Source organism: Homalodisca vitripennis, chromosome 2 (assembly GCF_021130785.1).
Source record: "Homalodisca vitripennis isolate AUS2020 chromosome 2, UT_GWSS_2.1, whole genome shotgun sequence".
NCBI classification, from domain to species: domain Eukaryota; kingdom Metazoa; phylum Arthropoda; class Insecta; order Hemiptera; family Cicadellidae; genus Homalodisca; species Homalodisca vitripennis.
In genome coordinates, this window is record NC_060208.1 from 138991137 (window position 1) to 139012798 (window position 21662).

The following is a 21662-nucleotide window of genomic DNA, read 5'->3' on the forward strand; positions in this document are numbered from 1 at the left end:
TGATGAAAAGTAAATTACTAAGGACAGCAGTTCAAAGTGAACAGAAATTTCTCACCGAAACAGCACAGTCCCATGGCCAGACCTAATGAAATATGTTGACTAGTCTTAGATACTAATCTCAGTGTAGCATTAAGGTTTGGACCGCTTTTGGCAAGAACAATTTTTAAATATTTGTATCGATATGAATATTATTTTAAAATAAAATCTAGTACACATGGCCAGCAGTTACCTACATCCTACTGCTTCCGTGGGCTCAGACCCATTCATCATTGATGTGGTCCCACCCACATCTGATGACATTAACTTGGTCAAATTTAGTGGGCTTCAGAATAAAATAAATCTCTTATAACATTTTATTGGCACAATATCATAGACACTTATTACATGTTACAAATTAGAATAAGAGCAAGCACTGTACAAAAATACAAAACAAAAGCAGTAACTCTTACCAACATTTTTTAATTAAAAAAGCTAAGGTTCATTCCATTGTACACAAAGAAAAGATAACAAAAAGTTTAACATAATATTCTAATAAGGTTTTCTCCAAATTTTTACTTGTATTTGCCATTCAACTCATCATAGTTGTGGTACAGAGGTACTCAAATATAACTTCTTTAGAAAAAAATCAGTCTGAGAAATGCAAACCTCTTGTTACCACCTTTACAAACAGGTGTTACCAGCACAGAAATATAAAATTTCATCAATTGGAATGTGATTTATCATTCACAAGTTTATACACACAACTTTCTATTTCATTGAGCCAAAATTATCATTGGTTAGTGACACTGATATTTTTCAAAACCTTTCCTGTACCTATTCACCTAATAGATTAATAATGAACTATTTTTATCTTTATGTAAATCCTATGAAAATTATACTATCCCAAATATTTATTACGAATAAGAAAATACAGAGGTAATTCAAATAGAACAAACAATACTAAAACCTTATGAAGTATTAGTTTTATTTATTTAAAACTGATTATTAGTTATTTTGTTTTATGATAAAATAGTATTTGCAAAATTATATTATTATAGTAATTGATTCCGATTTATAAATATAACTTTTAAAAGTGTCAAATGGCTTTAAAACAAAAACAAAATTGATTATTAATGGGATTTTTTTAGATGCATTTTCCTAAATCGTATAACTACATTTTTGTGTGTGGATTTTTTGAGTTAGGCTGTACTATATTTTATGTTTACAATTTTAACATTTACAACAAGCAGAAAACTTATAATTTATAAACTAAATAATTTATTTGATTTATGCATCTTTTCTATTTAAAAATCGATAAGTCTAATATTTTACGTTCGTATTTATTCATACAAATAGGTACTTCATTTTGAATCCATTTTTGTACAATCATTTAATTTTCTAACTTCTTTCCTATGACATTTCAATTTGAATATCCTTGATACACTGATGATATTCATATAAATACCTACTTCATTATGAATCCATTTTTGTACAATCATTTCATTTATCTAACTTCTTTCCTATGACATTTCAATTTAAATATCCTTGATACACTGATGATATTCATACAAATACGTACTTCATTATGAATCCATTTCTGTACAATCATTTCATTTTCTAACTTCTTTCCTATGACATTTCAATTTGAATATCCTTGATACACTGATGATATTCATACAAATACCTACTTCATTATGAATCCATTTTTGTACAATCATTTCATTTTCTAACTTCTTTCCTATGGCATTTCAATTCGAACATCCTTGATACACTGATGATATTGGGTTTCTTTTCTTGTTGCAATTAAAAGTGATTTCTTCATTAGAATGCTAAATCTCTTATAATATTCACATAATTTACATAAATCAAAACATTATAGTATTACTATTTGTACGGTTCAAATAAGTTTATAATCTTTAACAAAGCAACGCAACATAATTTTAACTCACTTTGAAATGTTTTCCACATTGAAGACAATTTTTCATACAAAAATTAGATGTAATCACATTATAGTACACTAGAGTCTTGATTAACACAAAACTTAATTAACAAAATTTTGGGTTAACGAAATAAAACAGTTTTATTTCTTACTTAACAAATTAATAAAGAGTGACATTCCAAAACCTGCAGGCATACTCCATGTTTTAACATAAGTTTTTGCTATATAAAGGAAGATTTCAAAATATTCTGTATTAACCAAATTACATCGATCTCAGAAAATTCGGTCAAACGAGACTGTAGTGTATTAGTAGGCGTAATAAACTACTTTATATCTACAAACAATTTACAAAAATAAACATTTATATAACATCTAGTAAAAATAATTGACAAATTATGCAGTTATTTAATTATAGTAATATTTATAACAACAATAGCTTTTTTAATAGTTTACATACTTTCTTTACAAATTAATTATGACTGACTTAGAAATTGCAGAAAGAGTATAAAATGAGTGTACAACAATAACTACTCATTGTACAACTAATGTTAATTAAGGTTTCCTGAGAATCACTAACTAATTATATTTCATGCTATACTTGGTAAATATTGGGAATTATTATAAGTACAGAAATATTAATCTTTTATAATCAGTTAATTACATTACCCTTAAAGTCATCTACGGCACACAATGATGGGAACTTTTGCCTTATAACACAATATCAATACAAGGTTGTAATCTGGGAAATCCTTCTCCAATTCCTTGCTTTGTATTTAGTTACAAAATAAAATTTACATTCAGTTGTGTAACCAGCAATACAAGAGACTGATGATACTGTTAGATATATACAGTTTCCATCTCATAGTGATGTTTAGACTTACTATCATAATTATGATAAATAACAAATAAACTAATATGCAATCACAATTCTTGTTACAGTGCCAATAAAACAACAAAAATGTTAAGTTAACCTCCACATTAGCAGTTATTAAATTATGACAACCTTGACACTTCTACAATTCTAAGCTCAGATGTTAATGCAAACCTACTAGCTGAGGTTTGCATTAACCTTGTATGTACAAGAGAAAATAACAATCTTAGATGAGAAATTAAATCAATAACAATAAAAAAGAGGAAACACAACAAATATCCTACTTGGATTAATAAATCATGTTTTATTAAAACCTTTTACAGGCATTTGCACAATCTTAAATTAAATCAATCATTTTCAACGCATTAGTGTTAAGTTATTCTAATAACATGGTAAACATAACATAGTGCCTACCATTGTCATTTAGTAAAATATCAAATTTAATATAAGTAATGTTTTGTTATCTAAGTTTTATGAATTATTCCTTAAAAATGCATATTCGATTCCATATATATTAATTCCATATCACAGAAGAACTCGAAAAAGGCAAAATCAAGCCATATGTGGAGATTTGACCATTTCCGGTAAGTATAATTCCATAACTATTACGGACAATATGCTTAACCAGTTATGATCAAAACAAAGTGAATAAATCTTACTGTCTAATACTACATTTGACAAAGAAACAACAAACAATAAACAAATAAAAACAGCATAAATTGTATGATTAGGCAGTGAGACTTTTTCAATAAGTTTTAAATTAATCCTAATGTAGCCTACTACTAAATTAATCCTTCAGCATTATTATCTTGAATTATAGCATACAATCAATTAAAATATATTAGAGTATTGAGTTGGACATAAACATTTACGATTCAATAATTCATTTGAAGCTGGGTTATATTACCTTTAAAGACTATAAAATAACACAAATTACTAATACTACATACAAATTGTTTTAATTTTCAATGCTTGAATTAATTTAATTAGATGTCAAAAATTGGCGACTCATTTCAAACAAGTGATGACTAGATAATTAAATTAATGTTACTGACCATGTGGTGAGTGAAGAAACTGGGAATGCATGTGGTGAGATAAGAAACTGGAAATGGGTGAATGGGGATTTACTAGCCCTTCAAATTTAAAAGGAACATACTTAAAACAGAGATTGACTTGTTATTTCATATGATGACTATCAGAATTCTAATGGAGACAGAAATGAAGTTAAGGATTTTAAAGTGAATCAAGTTCCTTTATTCAACCCTCCTGAAGAAAGCATTAGTCCACCAAGGAGCTAAAAAACTGCACTCCTCAGTGAGGCAGGAGAATCATCAAACCTCGTTCTCCATTTTAAAAATTACTTTCAGCCGAAACTATTGTCTTCTCTGGATTTTTGCACACAGTTGCAACTGAATGAACAAAAAGAAAATACACGTAACAATATTTAAACCCAGAGGAATTGACCACCATGAGAGAAAAGATAGGTATGGAAAGAAGGAAGAAGAAGAAAGAGCAAGATTACACTAGAAAATGATACACAAGGCTCAGCCTGTGCCAAATTTTAAGACACCACCCAAGTATTCATCCTCAACGAGTCGTGAATTAAACCAAAGAGTACTAAGTTCACAAAAATAAAACCTGGTTTTTATACATAATTATTAAATATATTCTTTCTTAATGACATATATCTGCCACTGTGCTACAGCCCGAGTACAGAATGATAATGTTTTCAGAGTGACCAACACATACTAAACTAATAGCCAAAGGTGGTAGGAAATTATTCCTTTGGCTGCTTATCCAAGTTAGCTCCTTCCTTAAAAATTAATTTTGCACAGTATATTCTTCACTCACCTAATGATCAGAAGCTTCTTAACAACCCTAGGGAGAGATTTGTGTGTCTGTGACAATATCAGACATTTGCATTGCTGTTTGTCATAAGTAATGTAACATTTTGCACTAATGCATGATAAAGTTTATAGAAATATAGCTTGAATATGGATTATAAATATCTTTCAGTGTTGAGTGCATTCAGTCTCATTTGCATGAAATCACTTGTTACATCACGTGAGATTTACCTAACACGTAAATCTATAGATAATTATGTTACCGGTATCACTTTCTTTAGTATATTAATGAAATATATTTTTAAAATGACATTTCAGAATTATATTTAATTTAAGTGATGATCATTGGCAGATGTGCCTAACTCTGAAAGAATCCCTAAGTAAAAAAAACTAAAGAATTTGAAATGAAAAAATCTATTGCGAAATCTCATAGTATTTATTTACAGAATTTATGATTTTTCATTAACTAGACATATAATTGTAAATTAATTTTACAAAAATTTAAATCTGTCACTCTCAACATTTGTGAGGTCAGCAAGCAAATAAAAAATATTTACTGTATATTATGGGCCCTTGATACATGATAGACTATGATGTAAAATCATGCATGTATCACATAATCTTCCCAGGGTTGTCGAGAAGGTAATACTAATTTTATCAACTACAATAACAAACACTTATGCTAAATTATATCATTAAGCCACCATTACATAAAGGGTGTTGGGTCTTATTTCTTTAAGCCACTGGAGACTTGATTAGTATTCTGCAACTTGGACAAGTCACCACATATTAATTGTAGTGAAAATGTAAGGGTTCAGGAAAACATAAAAACATTTCTATCCAATAGATCTCAAATTTTTAAAGAAACATCTACTACCACCTTATGCAATAGGTAAGATTTAAATCATGTTCAATCCTTACCATTGGTTTTATCTCTTGAAAAGTAATAATTTTTATTATATGTATGAATTTAGTAACTATATCTGTTAATAAATACAAACATTTTTTTCAAAAAGACGAAACAGCTTTAAAAAATTGAATTGAGACTTGTCTTGTATTTTAGTCATCGGTCATTTATTTCCTGTCTTGACGAACAACAGAGAAGTTTTGAGTTTCTGATCACTTGACATTGAATATTCAATGATATTTTTTTTGCGTTAACTATTTCAAATATTAAATATAGGAATTCTACCTACTGAAATGGCAGTTACAATATATTGCGTATTAAGGTTTTTTTTAACACATAATGTAAATGTCCATACAAAGTACCCATTATCAATAAAGACTAAGAATGATCAGCAAGCTGTGATGCTGTGATCTTGCCTTGGTCTGGCACAATCGAAGCAGCAGTGAACTGCCGAATACCACAACAGACTAACCTATTATTGTATCTAATATTACATTACTTTCAAATTTTATATTGTTTAAGAGTAAATTAAATTTACTGATTCGAAATGTAAGACCTGTTAGTATAAAACCCACATACACATACAAATAAATAAAATAATGTACAGAACATTGAACCAAAATAAACATATTCACCAAGTAAGAAAACAACAAAATTATTGGCATTCGTATCATACTTCTGAATGCTAGTCAAATGATATTAACAATTAAACCACTAAATATTTATCTGTTAGACAGCCAGTCAATTATTTTCATGTTCATTTATATAAAAGGTTGATGAATAATTGGGAAACTTTCATGTAGCTCATAAGGATTACAATATTGGTCAAAACAATACAAATAAAAGACAGAACTTAACACAACAGAAAATAAATTGGAAAAAAGTAATATGAATGATAAAATATTTAACCATAAATTCAGATTGGTTTTCACATTAAAACTGGTCTATACCAAACTTAATCACATAAATAATTTGTGTTGGCTGTAGCAAAACTATTACTGGAGCACCTTCTCTTTCAGTTTTACAAACAACATTGTTTTCAAAGCTAACGCTAACTGATCAATAGGTGTTGCAAATCCAACATTGCAGCTTTATAATATAATAAAGTTAAATCTATGATTCTCGTCATGAGTACTACATAAAACCTTTATAGTTTTTCAGTTTTTGACACCTAGACGTATTTTTAGGCCAAAAGCCATTTGTACTTTTGAAGGTTATAACTAACATAATCACTGGTTTTAATTATCACGTACATAGTGTACAAATTAATAAGTAACAGTTCTCTTTCACTTCTTTTTGTACTAAAAGAAGAGGTGTCCTCTCTTAACAAAATAAATACTTAGTTCATACACCCTAACTACAGAAATTGTACCAGTCAGAAAAAAAACTAATGCTAACAGACAAACCGATCCGTTTCTATCTTCTACGGAGGACCTATTCAGGAACTACTTAGACGAGTGCTATTAGTTTCTCATGCTTGAAAACAGGTTTACCTGAAAAATAAAAATGGTGTATAAATATTTAATACACTAATTGTATAGTTATAATTTTTGCAAATGAAATAAATTTTTCATTACTATAGGTGATTATTATTTTTAATATAATTAAATAATTAAAGCACGCACAGTTTTTAGTATTTAAAACTACATATAATCCATAAATTGTTTTAAGATACAGGTTAGCTTGAAGGTATTAGTAAAACTATTCCAGCCCACCTTGTAAAACTATCCCACCTATTGTGTTTACCTTGCTTTCTACCATGAAGTATTTTGCTTTATGCCTGATGCAATGTTGTACAATAATTATGCAGCCAGACACACTGTGTACTTGATCTTCGGTTTGTATATGTCACTTTATGCCTCATGCAATGCAATATTACAACCCTGGTTTGCTATAGTGACATATTTTCCCAGTTTTATACAATACAGTATGTATAAATTCATTAAGATAAAGTAAATACCATGTTTTAATTGCTTATCACAGATATTTTCTTCACCTTTAGCCTCAGAAATAGTTATAACTGATAACTACTATTGTTAAAAGAACTAAAACTGTTTTGTTATATTATTTTAAAATTAAAAGCACTCATGAAATAATTTATATACATTACAAGATTGTTTAAATAGTAAATGAAAATTACGAATTTGAAATTTTAAAATCATCTTTACAAAAGAGATTCAATATACAGACTACTACTATAAAAAAAGACTCTCAAAACATGAATGGTTTATAGTTAGATGATAATACTGATATACATATTAGTTTGCAGAAGTGGCGTTTGAGTATCAGAATTAAATGTTATTATATTTGTTATAATATAATATAGTTCATGTTATTTAAAAAATTTTAATTTCATAAGCTCAGAATTGTTAAGTTAAATATGGTTTCAGAAAACCACTATCTGTGTTGAACATATGCTAACCCTTTTTTGAAATTATTATAAAACGTGTGCAAATGTTTAACTTTTCCTGAAATACCAACATTGTTGTATTTGTTGGTTAAGCAACAACATAAGAGCATTACAATCACTTCATATCTAAAGTTTTGACCTAGAAAATTCTGTTAAGTAGAATTACTATATGTAAAAGTTCTTTTAGTTTGTGTTTTTTTAGAATTCTATCATATCATCATCTTCTAATCATTATCTAGATTTTAACAACTTAACTGCTTTCAACTGATCTAGTGTCTATGTCTGAGAGTAATAAGGCCATGTTGGTCTCTCTGACAGAACCTGTTATATACTGCACTGTTTTCATCTGATCTGTGTCTATGCCTAAGTGTAAAAAGACCATGGTAGTCTATCTACCAGAACGTATGGTATACTGCGATGCTTTCAACTGATCTGTGTCTATGCCTGAGTGTAAAAAGACCATGGTAGTCTATCTACCAGAACGTATGGTATACTGCGATGCTTTCAACTGATCTAGTGTCTATGTCTGAGAGTAATAAGACCATGTTGGTCTCTCTGACAGAACGTATGGTATACTGCATGTTTTCAACTGATCTGTGTCTATGCCTGAGTCTAAAAAGACCATGTTAGTCTATCTACCAGAACGTATGGTATAATGCAATGCTTTCAACTGATCTAGTGTCTATGTCTGAGAGTAATAAGACCATGTTGGTCTCTCTGACAGAACGTATGGTATACTACACTGTTTTCAACTGATCTGTGTCTATGCCTGAGTCTAAAAAGACCATGTTAGTCTATCTACCAGAACGTATGGTATAATGCAATGCTTTCAACTGATCTAGTGTCAATGTCTGAGAGTAATAAGACCATGTTGGCCTGTCTACCAGAACCGGTTGCGTATTGCGGTGCTTTCAACTGATCTAGTGTCTATGTCTGAGAGTAATAAGACCTGTTGGCCTGTCTGCCAGAACCGGTTGTGTATTGCAGTGCTTTCAACTGATCTAGTGTCTATGTCTGAGAGTAATAAGACCATGTTGGCCTGTCTGCCAGAACCGGTTGTGTATTGCTGTGCTTTCAACTTATCTAGTGTCTATGTCTGAGAGTAATAAGACCTGTTGGCCTTTCTATCAGAACTGGTTGTGAACTGAGCTGTTTCTAAAAGATCTAACATCTGCGTGAGGGAAATAAGACCATGTTGGTGTGTCTGTCAGAACCTACTGCACTGTTTTCAACTGATCTAGTGTCTATGTATGAGTGTCTGTCTGGCAATGTTATTTTGTCTGTCACAACCAGTTGTTTACTGAGCTCCTTCCAACTGATCTATTGTCTATGCCAGGGACATTTTTTTACCAGAGAAAGGCATTTTTTGCTCCTCCTGATATCCGACCTTTTGGCCGTTCTGACCATGGCTCAGTCCAGTCATGGTCTGATATGAGAGGTTCTACTGTATTCTTTTTTATTAACTCTGATTGCCCACTGTCTTGAAACTTTAAAAGATATCAACAAATTTGCATGTAAAATTATTTTTAATGCTTAATACTAATAAACCATAAATAACTTTTGAGTTCATGTGGGGAAATAGTGGAGATAAAAATTTTGCACAAAATGCAAAAAGGCCACTAATCTTAAATGTTTTTATTGGTTGATACTGGCTGATAAACTAATCTGAGCTGCAGGCAAATACTGTCTCTATGCCACAAATTTAGTTTGAACCTATCACAAATTATTGTATTCATGAGTCCATACATACACATACACTCCTGGGTAATGCTGTTTTAGCGTTGTGGCGGTTATGATCAGAGGAAAGCAAAAATGTGTCCAGAAATTTTCATCATGAGAGTAATTGCAATATGCAAATAAATTTCTATAAAATCAGACTAATATTAATGTATGTCAATTATAATACATCAATTTGTCTAAATTTGAGAACAACAAGGAATGATCTGGTATATAAAAACTGATATTATATCAATGATTTTATATTATTGATATTCCACACAATAGGGTATTTCTTACAGCCATGCAGGAAGAATACTCACAAGAAGTCATGATCATGACGTTGTTGTTCACTCCGCAGAGCTGCTCCCACCTGTACATGCCACACACTGAGCGTCCCCAGCTCTTTGTTACCACACAACTTCATGCCAGAATAAACAGCAACAAACTGGTACCATACCACTGCTAGTGTCATTGTCTACTATCAAATTGTGTAACTACTGAATCTATTTCTCAAAGTTTGTATCTGATATTTTATTACATTTCTACATTGCCATTGGAGGTGCAATAAAGGACTCAGTTGATGTAGCTGCCAAACACATCAAAGTGATCAGATTAATATCTTAACAAGTTAAAATGTGTTTAAACATTGTTCTTGTAAAAATCCTAAAATTAACAATTACTACCTTGTTCCTGTCTTTGTTATTTTTTTTCTTAAAATAATTATTTATTAATAGAAGACTGGTGCAATACTTTTCCAAGAATAATTACTTAATTCTAATCAATTTAAATTGGAGATGAAGCATAATACTGCCTACAATTGTCTATTGCCTCTAACACCTTTAATGTGATTTACTGAGTGATACTACTACTCATTACAGTACACTACACACTAACGTGTCTGCCACAGTCAAAGTTTTCAGCCTAGTGTTGTGAGGCTAGTAATTTGCAAAAAGGCAATCTGGACATAGAAAAATAGTTAATAGGACTAGATCAATATACTGTATATAATAATAATAATTATATATATATATATATATATATATATATATATATATATATTACTTGTTTTAAATATATTTGAATGGGAAAATAAGAAAACATTGTATAAAAACTGAAAGATATTTATAAATGTTTACAGAAACCAAAATATTAACTTTGTAAGGTTAAAATAGATTATAAATGTGATAAAAATTAAATTATTAGTTGTACGGGAAAATAATCAAACTACTGTACAAATTCAGATTAGATTTTGGGAAATTATGGCTTCAGGTTAAATCCAAAAACTAATTGAAAAATATTTTATAACATTAATAATGACATTGTTTTTATTGTATTTTGTAATAAAATAATATATTTTAGATACATTAGAAACAACTCAGTATACATAACGTAACAACATACAGTAGTTACATACAAGTGTAGGCATGTATTTGATAATAATGCAATAATTTCAAATAAATATAAAAATAAAACATGTTTGTTGCTGTTTACCTTGAATTAAAATTATTTCCTTTTACAAGGTAAAGTCAAAAGGTTTCTGGAATTATTACCTATATCATGTTTTACACATTGGTTTGCTCCAGACATTTCAAAATTGAATAAATAAAAATAGCCTTTGTCAGAAACAACCTGCAGTTCTGGATAAGAATATCAGAGTGTAATGGCTGCCAACCCCAGTAATAAGAATTTCCCCTTCAGTAAACTGCTTCTTGAATATATACCTAGCAATTCCAGAAAATATTTTGACTCTATTTTGTATAAAACCAAGTTTGCATATTTATTAACCTTCATATTTTTATATATGGAAACCTTCTTCAATCCTCTTTAGAATCTGTGTTTTCATAAAATAAATTTGCTGTAAAATCAAGAAAATATTTAAAGATTCTAGTATTTTTTCAATCTGATTGGCTTATCTTATTGAATTGGATTTGGCTTTTTTGGATTGGTTATCTTTGCAGTGACGGTTAACAATTAGTCAACCATTAAACTAGGTTATTATCACGGGTCTTGCGGCCGCTAAAACACGAATAACACATTGTATATTTCCTTACTTTTATTTTGTTTGGCAGTTGCATGCACATGTCTCATAGTAAAATACAAGTGACACTGGATTGTTGACCCTGAACATGGGACTGATAACTAACAAGTCACTGCTATCTGCCGCTTATTCCAATTACATTTAGCCATTTAGTTCAATATGCAAGTAGAACTAAATGGTCATTTTGTAAAAAACAAATACAAGTGACACTGGATTGTTGACCCTGAACATGGGACTGATAACTAACAAGTCACTGCTATCTGCCGCTTATTCCAATTACATTTAGCCATTTAGTTCAATATGCAAGTGACTAAATGGTCATTTTGTAAAAAACAAAAACAAAAAAACTTGAACTGAATAGCCAAATAAATAATATCTTTCTTCTTTCATGTGAAGAGGATTGAGAATGTTCCAAAAAAGAAACAAAAGAAGGTCAATTTATAAATTACCCTGGTTTTTGAACAAACACACAATATGCATAAAACAATCACATTCCAACAATATCTTACAACCCATTTTCTACACTTGCAATTACTTTTACCCATATATGTATATAACTTGTTATACAAATCAAATTATGTCCAAGTGGGTGGCGCAACTAGTGCCTTGTGCTGTTTGTCCTATTTATAGCAAGGTGAGCAATATTATATCTTCAAGAATGACATTTTGTACAATGATTAGAAAGTAAATATACCAATGAAAATAGTTGTTATTTTGAAAAATGTTTTACAGTGATGCAAACAACTTTCTGAACTCTCTAAATATTCAATATTAGGTTTATGCAAGCTGTCGTCACATTATTAATGCAATATATGTTTTCTTAATATGTGCAATTTTTACCTTTAACTGAAACTAAAACAAATATTTACTATTACTGGAGTTAAAAAGATTTTATATACTTTTAAAGTAAAACAAGGTTTGTAAAATAAAGTTACTCGTTGATTAAGTTGTAATACTTTCACATGCACTATCTTCAGGAAAAGAAGATTTTGGATAATTTTTTGACAATCGTCTCCTTAATTATTGGGTTATCTGTGGTTAGAATCACCTGAATTAATGGAAAACTCAAGAGTTGACTGTGTACAGTTGTTATAACCAGACAGTAAACAGGAACAAAGATAACTTCCATGGTGGTTAACAAAGTTATCACCATAATTATAATATTTAAACCCCACATTAAATAAAACAACTTTGTTAAAAGATTAAACATTCAATCTAAAATTAACACATTGGAGTCTGGCTCGCTATTTGCTGTTTTAATAGCCTGGTCTGCACAAATTATTGGGTTTTCAGATTTTTTCTTTAGAAAACTGTTAAATATTATGTATATGATATTATATTTTCTTGAAAGTTCTATCTTTCCTCTTTAAATTGATATGTAAAACTTTATTCCTATAAAATGTAATAAATTTTTAAAAAAATTTCAAAACTTACATTTTTTGAAGAAAAATAAAAACTCCCGCATGTCTTGTATTACTTGAAAATTAACTTTTGAATAAATAATATAAGTAATTTCAATTTTTTTAAAGGCATTTACTATATACATATTTACAAATAATTATTTTATTTGCCAAAAAAATTCCAAATGCTAAAAAAATTATTGTTGTCGTAGACAGACTGACGACGCGCCAGGCCACGTCAGTCGATACTTTCAAGCGGGTATGACGTAGTAGCGCCTAGCGGAATTTTTCTGAACTAACCAACAAAGCTGGCTTTTTAATGCAGCAGACGGCACTCGAATATCACTCGGGCAACTCCGTATATCAATCGGCAAAGCTGTGCTCGAGTCACGCTCGAGCGCCGGCCGGGTGATTAAACAACGGCGCTCGAGTCTGGCTCGAGCGTAGACTCGAATGTGTTAATAACAGTCAGAATAAGAAATCAGTAAAGTATGTAAATTGTCTGGAATATAAAAGAACAAATATTTATATAAAAAACTAGTGTAAATGATTATTAGTTGTTAAAGTTGTATATCAGCAATAATTAAATCCAACACCACTATAGAAAACTATATACTTTCAATAAGGTATTATTAAAAGATTAACATATATAATACGTAAAAATCATAACATACAATAAACATGCAGTGAGTAAAATATACTATGTTTATTTTCAAAAATGTTCTCAAAATCAAACAGGTCAAGGGGAATAAACACACAATCAAAAATTAATACTTTTCAGTTAAAGCAGCTTTTTACATTAAAGAAATAAACCTTGATTTTAAAATCCGCCATAATGTTATATGTCTTATACACCTATCACCTAATTTACCTTTGTCATCCGTTTTTTCTAGTTCTTTCAAGACAAACTCTTTTAACTTTTTATATGCTTTATCCAAATTGTCATTTATCACTATTAGATGAAAATTCCCTGGAGTTTCACCTGAAAAACATACAGTATTTAATTAATTATTATTATTATATTAAAAACTGAAAATAAATAAACAAGACTTACTCAAGTGCAGCATTGGTATTAGCCATGATCATTTTAGAATGAAGAAACTATACAGGGTGTCCCATGAAGAAACTGTCAGGACTTGTTCTTACAGTGAAAATAACGAAAAAAGTTCATATACACATAGGTCCAGAAACGCTTAGTTAGCGAGCTATACAGGGTGAAAGATTTCGCCCAGATTTCAGTGCCACCGATAAAAGGGAGCCCTATTAAATTATTTTGGCCGTTACCCAGGAAATAAAATTTAATGTATATTATACAAATTGAACTGAAAAATTGAATAAAATTGGTACCAGACCTCTAGCTGCAGTAATTTTTAAGATATCTGAAGAAATACGCAAAATTCGGTGTCCAAAAACAAGTTTCATTTAGGTTTCAAGTAGATTAACTTTGTTAAATGTGTAACAAACACATAAAATTCTTTAACAAAACTTGTAAAGAATTAATTTCTTAAGATAATGATGTAAAATAAGCCAGTAAAAATTGTACGTAAACGTTAAGAAAATCAATTTTTAATTAAATAAATAACGTACGAAGAATAGACAAAATCGGTTACACTTTTTTTCTTGCTGAATGTACATGTTTTTATAAACTTTTATTTTCACTTACTATTGCAAAAAAAATAAATGCTAACAAAATAACTAACCTTAGTTTAGTAACTGTTCGAAATTCCCTCCTTCACAATGCACACAGCACTCTGCTCGACGTAAAATATTTGTGGTGGTTCTGCGAATTGTCTGGATTGTTTCTTATACTGTCAAATGCGTTGCGAATTCTAACGAGTAATTCTTTCTTGGTATCAACTTTACGTTTATACACCATAGCTTTGATATGTCCCCATAAGAAGTAGTCAAGAGGCGATTAGTCAGGCGATCGTGGTGGCCAGTTGATTGGTCCACCACGCCCAATCCAGTTCAAGAAATTAGCATTCAAATGATTTCTAGCTACTAAAGAAAAATGAGGAGTTGCACCATTGTGTTGGAAAATCATTTTTAATCTTTTTTGTAAAGGGATATCTTCCAAAAGAGCCGGTAAATCATTTTTCAGAAATTGTTCGTACATATTTCCTGTAAGGTTTCCTTCAAAAACGAATGGTCCTAGAATTTTGTCATCAATAACGGCACACCAAACATTAATGTGAAATCTGTGTTGGAAAAAGGTTTCTACGGTACCATGTGGATTTTCTTCGCTCCATAAATGATTATTTCTACAATTGAAGGACCCGTTTCTCGTGAAAGTTGCTTCATCAGTAAATAAAATTGAATTCACCCTCTCAGCATTGTCTAGAAGCCAATGAGAAACGTTTAACCGTAAAGGGTAATCTGTCGACAGCAAATGCTGTACCTTTTGCAGGTGAAAAGGATGAAGTCTCTCTTTACGCAAGATACGCCACACTTTGTTTCTCGATAAACCAGTGCGATACGCAATTCACCTCGTACTAGTACCCGGGCTACAATGAATATGTTGAATCACTTGAAGTTCATCGTTAACGCAATGATGTGCCTGCCGTTCAACCGAAAACGAAATTGTTGGAAATGATCCATTCGTTCTTAAAAATTGAAACACTGAAGAAAAGGTTTTTGCATTCGGAATCCGCCTTGCAGGAAATCTTTCCTGATATTCACGTCGAGCAGCTTCCGCATTTCCATTAGCATATCCGTAACAGAACATTATGTCAGCATATTCTTCATTAGAAAATTGAAACGGCATATTAACTTTTATACTGTATCAATATTTACACTTAACTTATCTGTATGACACTTCAATATAAAATATTCAAAAAAAGTTCGTAATTGTGATTGTTAAACAGCTGTTAGTACTGCCAACCTATGAAAATAACATTTTTGTTACAAAAGTTGTAGAATAACGTAAATTAATTCGCAATTATTGTTAAGTTTCAGATTTTATGACACTAAAGTTTTTTTACTAGTATGTAATTCATTAGAAAAAAATAGAAGAATGTTTCTATAAATAAAATCTATACATAATTATTTTCAATAATATTTTCAATAATTAACATGTTTTCTCCGAATATTAGGATGTACATTCAGTAAGAAAAAAAAGTGTAACCGATTTTGTCTATTCTTCATACGTTATTTATTTAATTAAAAATTGATTTTCTTAACGTTTACGTACAATTTTTACTGGCTTATTTTACATCATTATCTTAAGAAATTAATTCTTTACAAGTTTTGTTAAAGAATTTTACGTGTTTGTTACACATTTAACAAAGTTAATCTACTTGAAACCTAAATGAAACTTGTTTTTGGACACCGAATTTTGTGTATTTCTTCAGATATCTTAAAAATTACTGCAGCTAGAGGTCTGTTACCAATTTTATTCAATTTTTCAGTTCAATTTGCATAATATACATTAAATTTTACGTCCTGGGTAACGGCCAAAATAATTTAATAGGGCTCCCTTTTATCGGTGGCACTGAAATCTGGGCGAAATCTTTCACCCTGTATAGCTCGCTAACTAAGCGTTTCTGGACCTATGTGTGTATGAACTTTTTTCGTTATTTTCACTGTAAGAACAAGTCCTGACAGTTTCTCCGTTTCTTCATGGGACACCCTGTATAAATGCATATATTACGTCCATTCATCTTTTCTCACTCTGAGAGCTGATATTTGTAAAAAATTTAACCCCAAAATGGCTAATAATTTCAAGTTTAACTCTATATATATTTCTCACTGAGGAAAGGATTTTTAACTCTTTGAGTGTCAATTACTATTTTCCAAGATTATATGCATAGAGTGCCAAACTTTTTGGCAAGTAAATCGTTATTAATTACATACCTTTCTCAGTTTTCTTACCATTTATAACAATATTTGAAAGATGTTCTTCACACATTATATTCCATTCTTATTTCAATAATGTTTTTCACACAACAATATGGATTTAGAAAGAGAAAAATGATTATTTATGCATATGAAATTAATACATACGTTTGAAAACATAAGTTTCAAAATTAGTGTTTACCTTTATTTTCTCGTAGGACAAGAAGCTTAACAAAATGCACCAAACAATTACCAACACAACACTATCATGGGGGTAGACTACAGTCTAGCTGTAGAGTCTAGTCTAGGGTAGAGGTCTGTGGTATAAATTTTCTGTAAGAGATGACCATTTTGCCGATATATAACATTGGTTTTGTACAATCTAAAATAAACCAAAGAACTTTCATCTGAACTCTACTTTTTAACTTTGTTTGTCTGTTTGGGGAGAAGACAAGCCTTAGAATACTATTTCAATGGGATTCACAGAGGCTGAGGGAAACTGATATATTTTTAGTACTACTAGCCATATCCTCTACCTTCCATATATATATATATATATATATTTCCATATATATATATATATATATATATATATATATATATATATGAAACTACACAAAGTACGACATAAAGATAAAAATAAAAAGTAACAATCGTCTGTTTACCATCACGCAGCTGACATCCACACATAACCAGCACACACAATGGTGAATATAGACAGAAAATATAAATTTCATGTATAATAATATTTTTAAATAATGCTATTCTATTACCGCATGATTTTTGTTAATAGCATTTTATACACTGTTAGCACTGTTTTATCAATCAGTAATTTGCCCACAGCTGATTAGTTGTCGTCTGAGAATAGACTTAATTGGATTCAGAACCAGCTTGACACATCGCTATTGTAACATTGTGAAGTCATATCTTTCAAAGCTTATTTTAAGCACTTCTGTTGGTATTGTAATCAACTGAAAAGAACCACATATTGCGTATCAAAATCAATCCAAGATTTCAGAGGCATTATAAATATTCACGCCTAATAAACGTTTTTACAGGTTTTCGTTGTCAGTGGCAGCTCCAGCTACAGTACTGTGGAAGTATTGTGGTTCCTAATATATCACACCGTCTAACACTGTATGAAGAATACATCAGAAAATTAGCTGGTACATAAGTTATAAAAGTGTAGTTAATTTGTGATCTGTACAATTAGTAGACACCAGTATCGAACAGTGTCTTTTCCATAGATGCCTCCAAATATGAGAAAAATGCTTGTAATTAATCAATCACTGGTTTTTAAATATTTTGTTTGCCTTAACATACCTTCCATAAGAATAAAATCATGTCATCATGAACACGGCTGCGGCCACAGAGTAGTATATTGTTGTGCATGCTTATATCGGTGCTTTCTAAAGCTGATTCTGCTGAATCTGAAGCTCATAAAAAGCAATCTCAATAGTCTAGGGCCAAACTACTCTGGAAGCGTCCCTGGTTTAATAAAGAGTATCAGGGCGCTTCCGCAGCACCCCGGCCGAATAGACTGCACAGGTCCTCTGTGGTGTCCCCTCCCACACAGGTGCAGCTGGGAACGAAGAGCAGGTAACCCCAATAATCTGGGGAAATAAAAATCCTGCTCACGGCTAAGGGACAAGGACACTCAAGAAAGGACAAGAAATTCATGATTCATGACATAGTGAATGACCAAACACTAAGAACTGTCAGACTTAATCTAATTCTTATATTTGACTGACTTATCAGACCTCAAGATTGACCGACAACCAGCCAAAATCTTAAAAAAACTGATATCTTGGCTAGCTTTTTCACCGTAACAATCGGACCTCTTGACCAACTTTAATCATGTCTAAATACCCATGCGGGTGTGTGTGGCATAGGTGTAAGGTATAAGGGAATACTTTGCACTGGAGACTGTAAATATTGGTACCACTCAAAATGCCTAAACTGGACTGACAAATATCATAAAAATTTGACAGAAGAACACATTAAAAGGTGGAAATTGCAGTAACTGTGCACTTGATGATACTTCATCAAACGTGAAAGACATACAAACAAAAATACAGAAACTTTGTCCTTGGAAGAAAACTTCAACCATGAAACATCTTTAACATTAGCTGCTGAAATTGGAACCGCCCTTCTGTCTGAAAACAACACACTTAAACAAAAAAATACAAGACATACAATCAAGTAAATCACTGCATGAACTAGAACTAGAAGATACCCTGGAGAACACAAAAAGCATTATTAAAGACCAGCTTGAAGAAAACAATCAGCTAAAAAGTGAAATTACATTCATGACCAATAAAGCTCGAAAATGAGAAGAAAAATAAGAGATGATTTCATTTCGGACAAGCCGAAGATGAGAGAACAAACTTCACAGACCAGCTAAACAATCTTATATTACTCAACACACAACTGAGAGACAGATTTGATCAAATTGATGCTACTCTGAAAAAGAAGGGTTACGAAAATGAATCACTCAAAAACGAAATGAAAAACTCGTTATCTCTAATGCTGAACTGAAAAATGAACTAGAAAGAGTAAATGAAGTGGCTAATAAAGCTAAGTGGGAGAACGAAAAAAAAACCTTAGTAAAACTAAAAGAACAAGAAATTGCTGCTAAGCATTTTTAAAAGTGTTCATAACCAATACATCTCAATCCCCCTCAAATGCGCAACAAGCAAGAAAAACCCACGCCAAATAAACCATTTTGAGGAAAAAAGTGAAAACATCAACTGGGATATACATAACGGGCAACCCGTTCTCAAGAACTACCTCGATCAAGTAACTCACCACCACCAAAAATAAGGCAATATAAGAGAAACCATCCCCAGTTCTATACCACAGATAGTGAAAAGTAAAAAATCTCCACCACTAAATGCTAAAATAAAGGGAGGGATGAAAAGTTATGATGACTTCTTTCTAAACAATATCAACTTTTATAGAGAACACATGAAGCAACATATAACTTCAGGGGAGAACAGAGAGCTTTTACCAGCCAATGAATTCACCTCAGAGCCATCAATCAACTACAGCAAACTAATTTTTTAGACAACGCCAAGACGATCAAAAACCAAAAATGAAAAACGAAGGAAACTTTGAACTCATCAGAAACCCATTAAATAGAATGCCTTTTAACCATCTTTCACCAAAACGCAGACACCATAGCCAACAAAATTGATAGACTCAATGCTCTTCTTGATACCTTAAAACCCAACCTAGTAATTATCACAGAGCATGGACAAAAAAGAAGAAACCCTTGCCAACACTAGACTCATTGGATATAGTCTAAAAGCAGCATACTGCCGAAAGTCACATCGCAAAGGTGGAGTGGCCATTTACGCTCATGATTCAATGGGATGGGAAGATAGAAAACAATTGACAGTGAGGATGTTAGTATCGAAATGACATGTGAGCTAGCGACAGTAAAAGTTTAAAACCGGTAAAACATCTCTATTTGTTTATGGGAGTCTACAGAACAGATGGCAAAACCTGAAGAAGACTGGAAGCAATCTATGATTCACTTGACAACATATGTGCAGAAAAACATCCTACAATTCTCGTGGGTAGTTATCAACATTGATTGTCTTGACAAGGGGAATGACTACTATAGACTACGAGATACATTAAATTGCACAGCATGTATAGAGAGTGACCTGCCGCCAACTCGAATAACACCAACATCATCAATTGACAGATCAAACATGGACAGAAGGTGTACAAACATGGAAGTGGAAGAGATCAAAGTGGAAATTATAGATGCAGGAAATATCTGACCATTCAGGACAGATGTGCAGAATCCCAAAGAGAGACAACCCAGGATACTCTTCAGTCAACCTCTAAAAGAAGAAAACATGAATGACAGGAAACCTACATAAACTAAAAGACCTACTCAAGCAGGGAAAACTGGGAAGAAGTTTACAACACTGAAAATGCTAATGAAGCCTATATCAAGTTCAACAATACCTTACAACGAGCCCTCAACCATATTCTGTTGCCTCACATTACTTCTACAGAAAGAAGAAAGAACTACACAGTCTTATGCACAGTCTTAGTAACTGTAGTAACTCATAAAAAAATAGTTTCTTAAAGCCCAAAATTACCAAACAAACCGGTCAAGAAGAGCACAAAAAGTAAGCACTATCTTGAAAAAGATTACGACCTGCAGCTCCGGAATTAAGAAAACAGCTAATGTAAAATTCCAAGAAGAAAACATAAATCCAAAGCAATCTGGAACGTTATCAACGATGAAGGAAGAAGAAAGAAGAAACCATTCAATTAAACTAAAACGATCATAATTCAAGACCAGGAGCTTATAAAGAAAAAGAAATATCAGATACTTGAATGAATTCTTTAACCTAATTGCTGAAAGAACAATAAGAACTAGGAACTGTAAACTACCCTACGCCAGCACTACCTGAATCCAACAGAAACTGTCAAAGTAACCCTTTAAAACCGAACTGTCCAGGTTCTAACACCGACATCCAAAATACCCAAACCATCAAACCATCTCAATACAAACAAAAAACCTCAAAAGGATATGATGACATCTCATCCAAATTAATAAAGCTGTGTGAAGATGAAATAAGAGACCCATTGATTGACATTACAAACAAATCACAAAGTCAGGAATGTTCCCTGCAGCATTGAAGATAGCAAAGGTTTATCCAAAATTCAAACAGGGCCTAACAACTGATGCAGCAAAC

General features: G+C 31.3%; 1 protein-coding gene across 6 annotated transcripts in view; it reads right to left on the reverse strand.

Moving 5' to 3' along the window:
* Positions 1-339: 339 nt before the first annotated feature.
* Positions 340-21662, reverse strand: part of LOC124354814 (guanylate kinase) — a 38728-nt gene continuing 17405 nt past the window's right edge. For 3 of the 6 annotated variants that reach the window (XM_046805543.1, XM_046805544.1, XM_046805542.1), the window contains one exon: positions 13799-14089. In XM_046805543.1, coding sequence (XP_046661499.1) covers positions 13902-14089 — 188 coding nt within the window. In that variant the 3' untranslated portion in view covers positions 13799-13901. Of the gene's footprint in view, positions 7034-9989; positions 10040-10080; positions 10256-13798; positions 14090-21662 lie in introns of those variants that run through there. The other 3 variants (XM_046805547.1, XM_046805545.1, XM_046805546.1) reach the window with 3 other exon arrangements.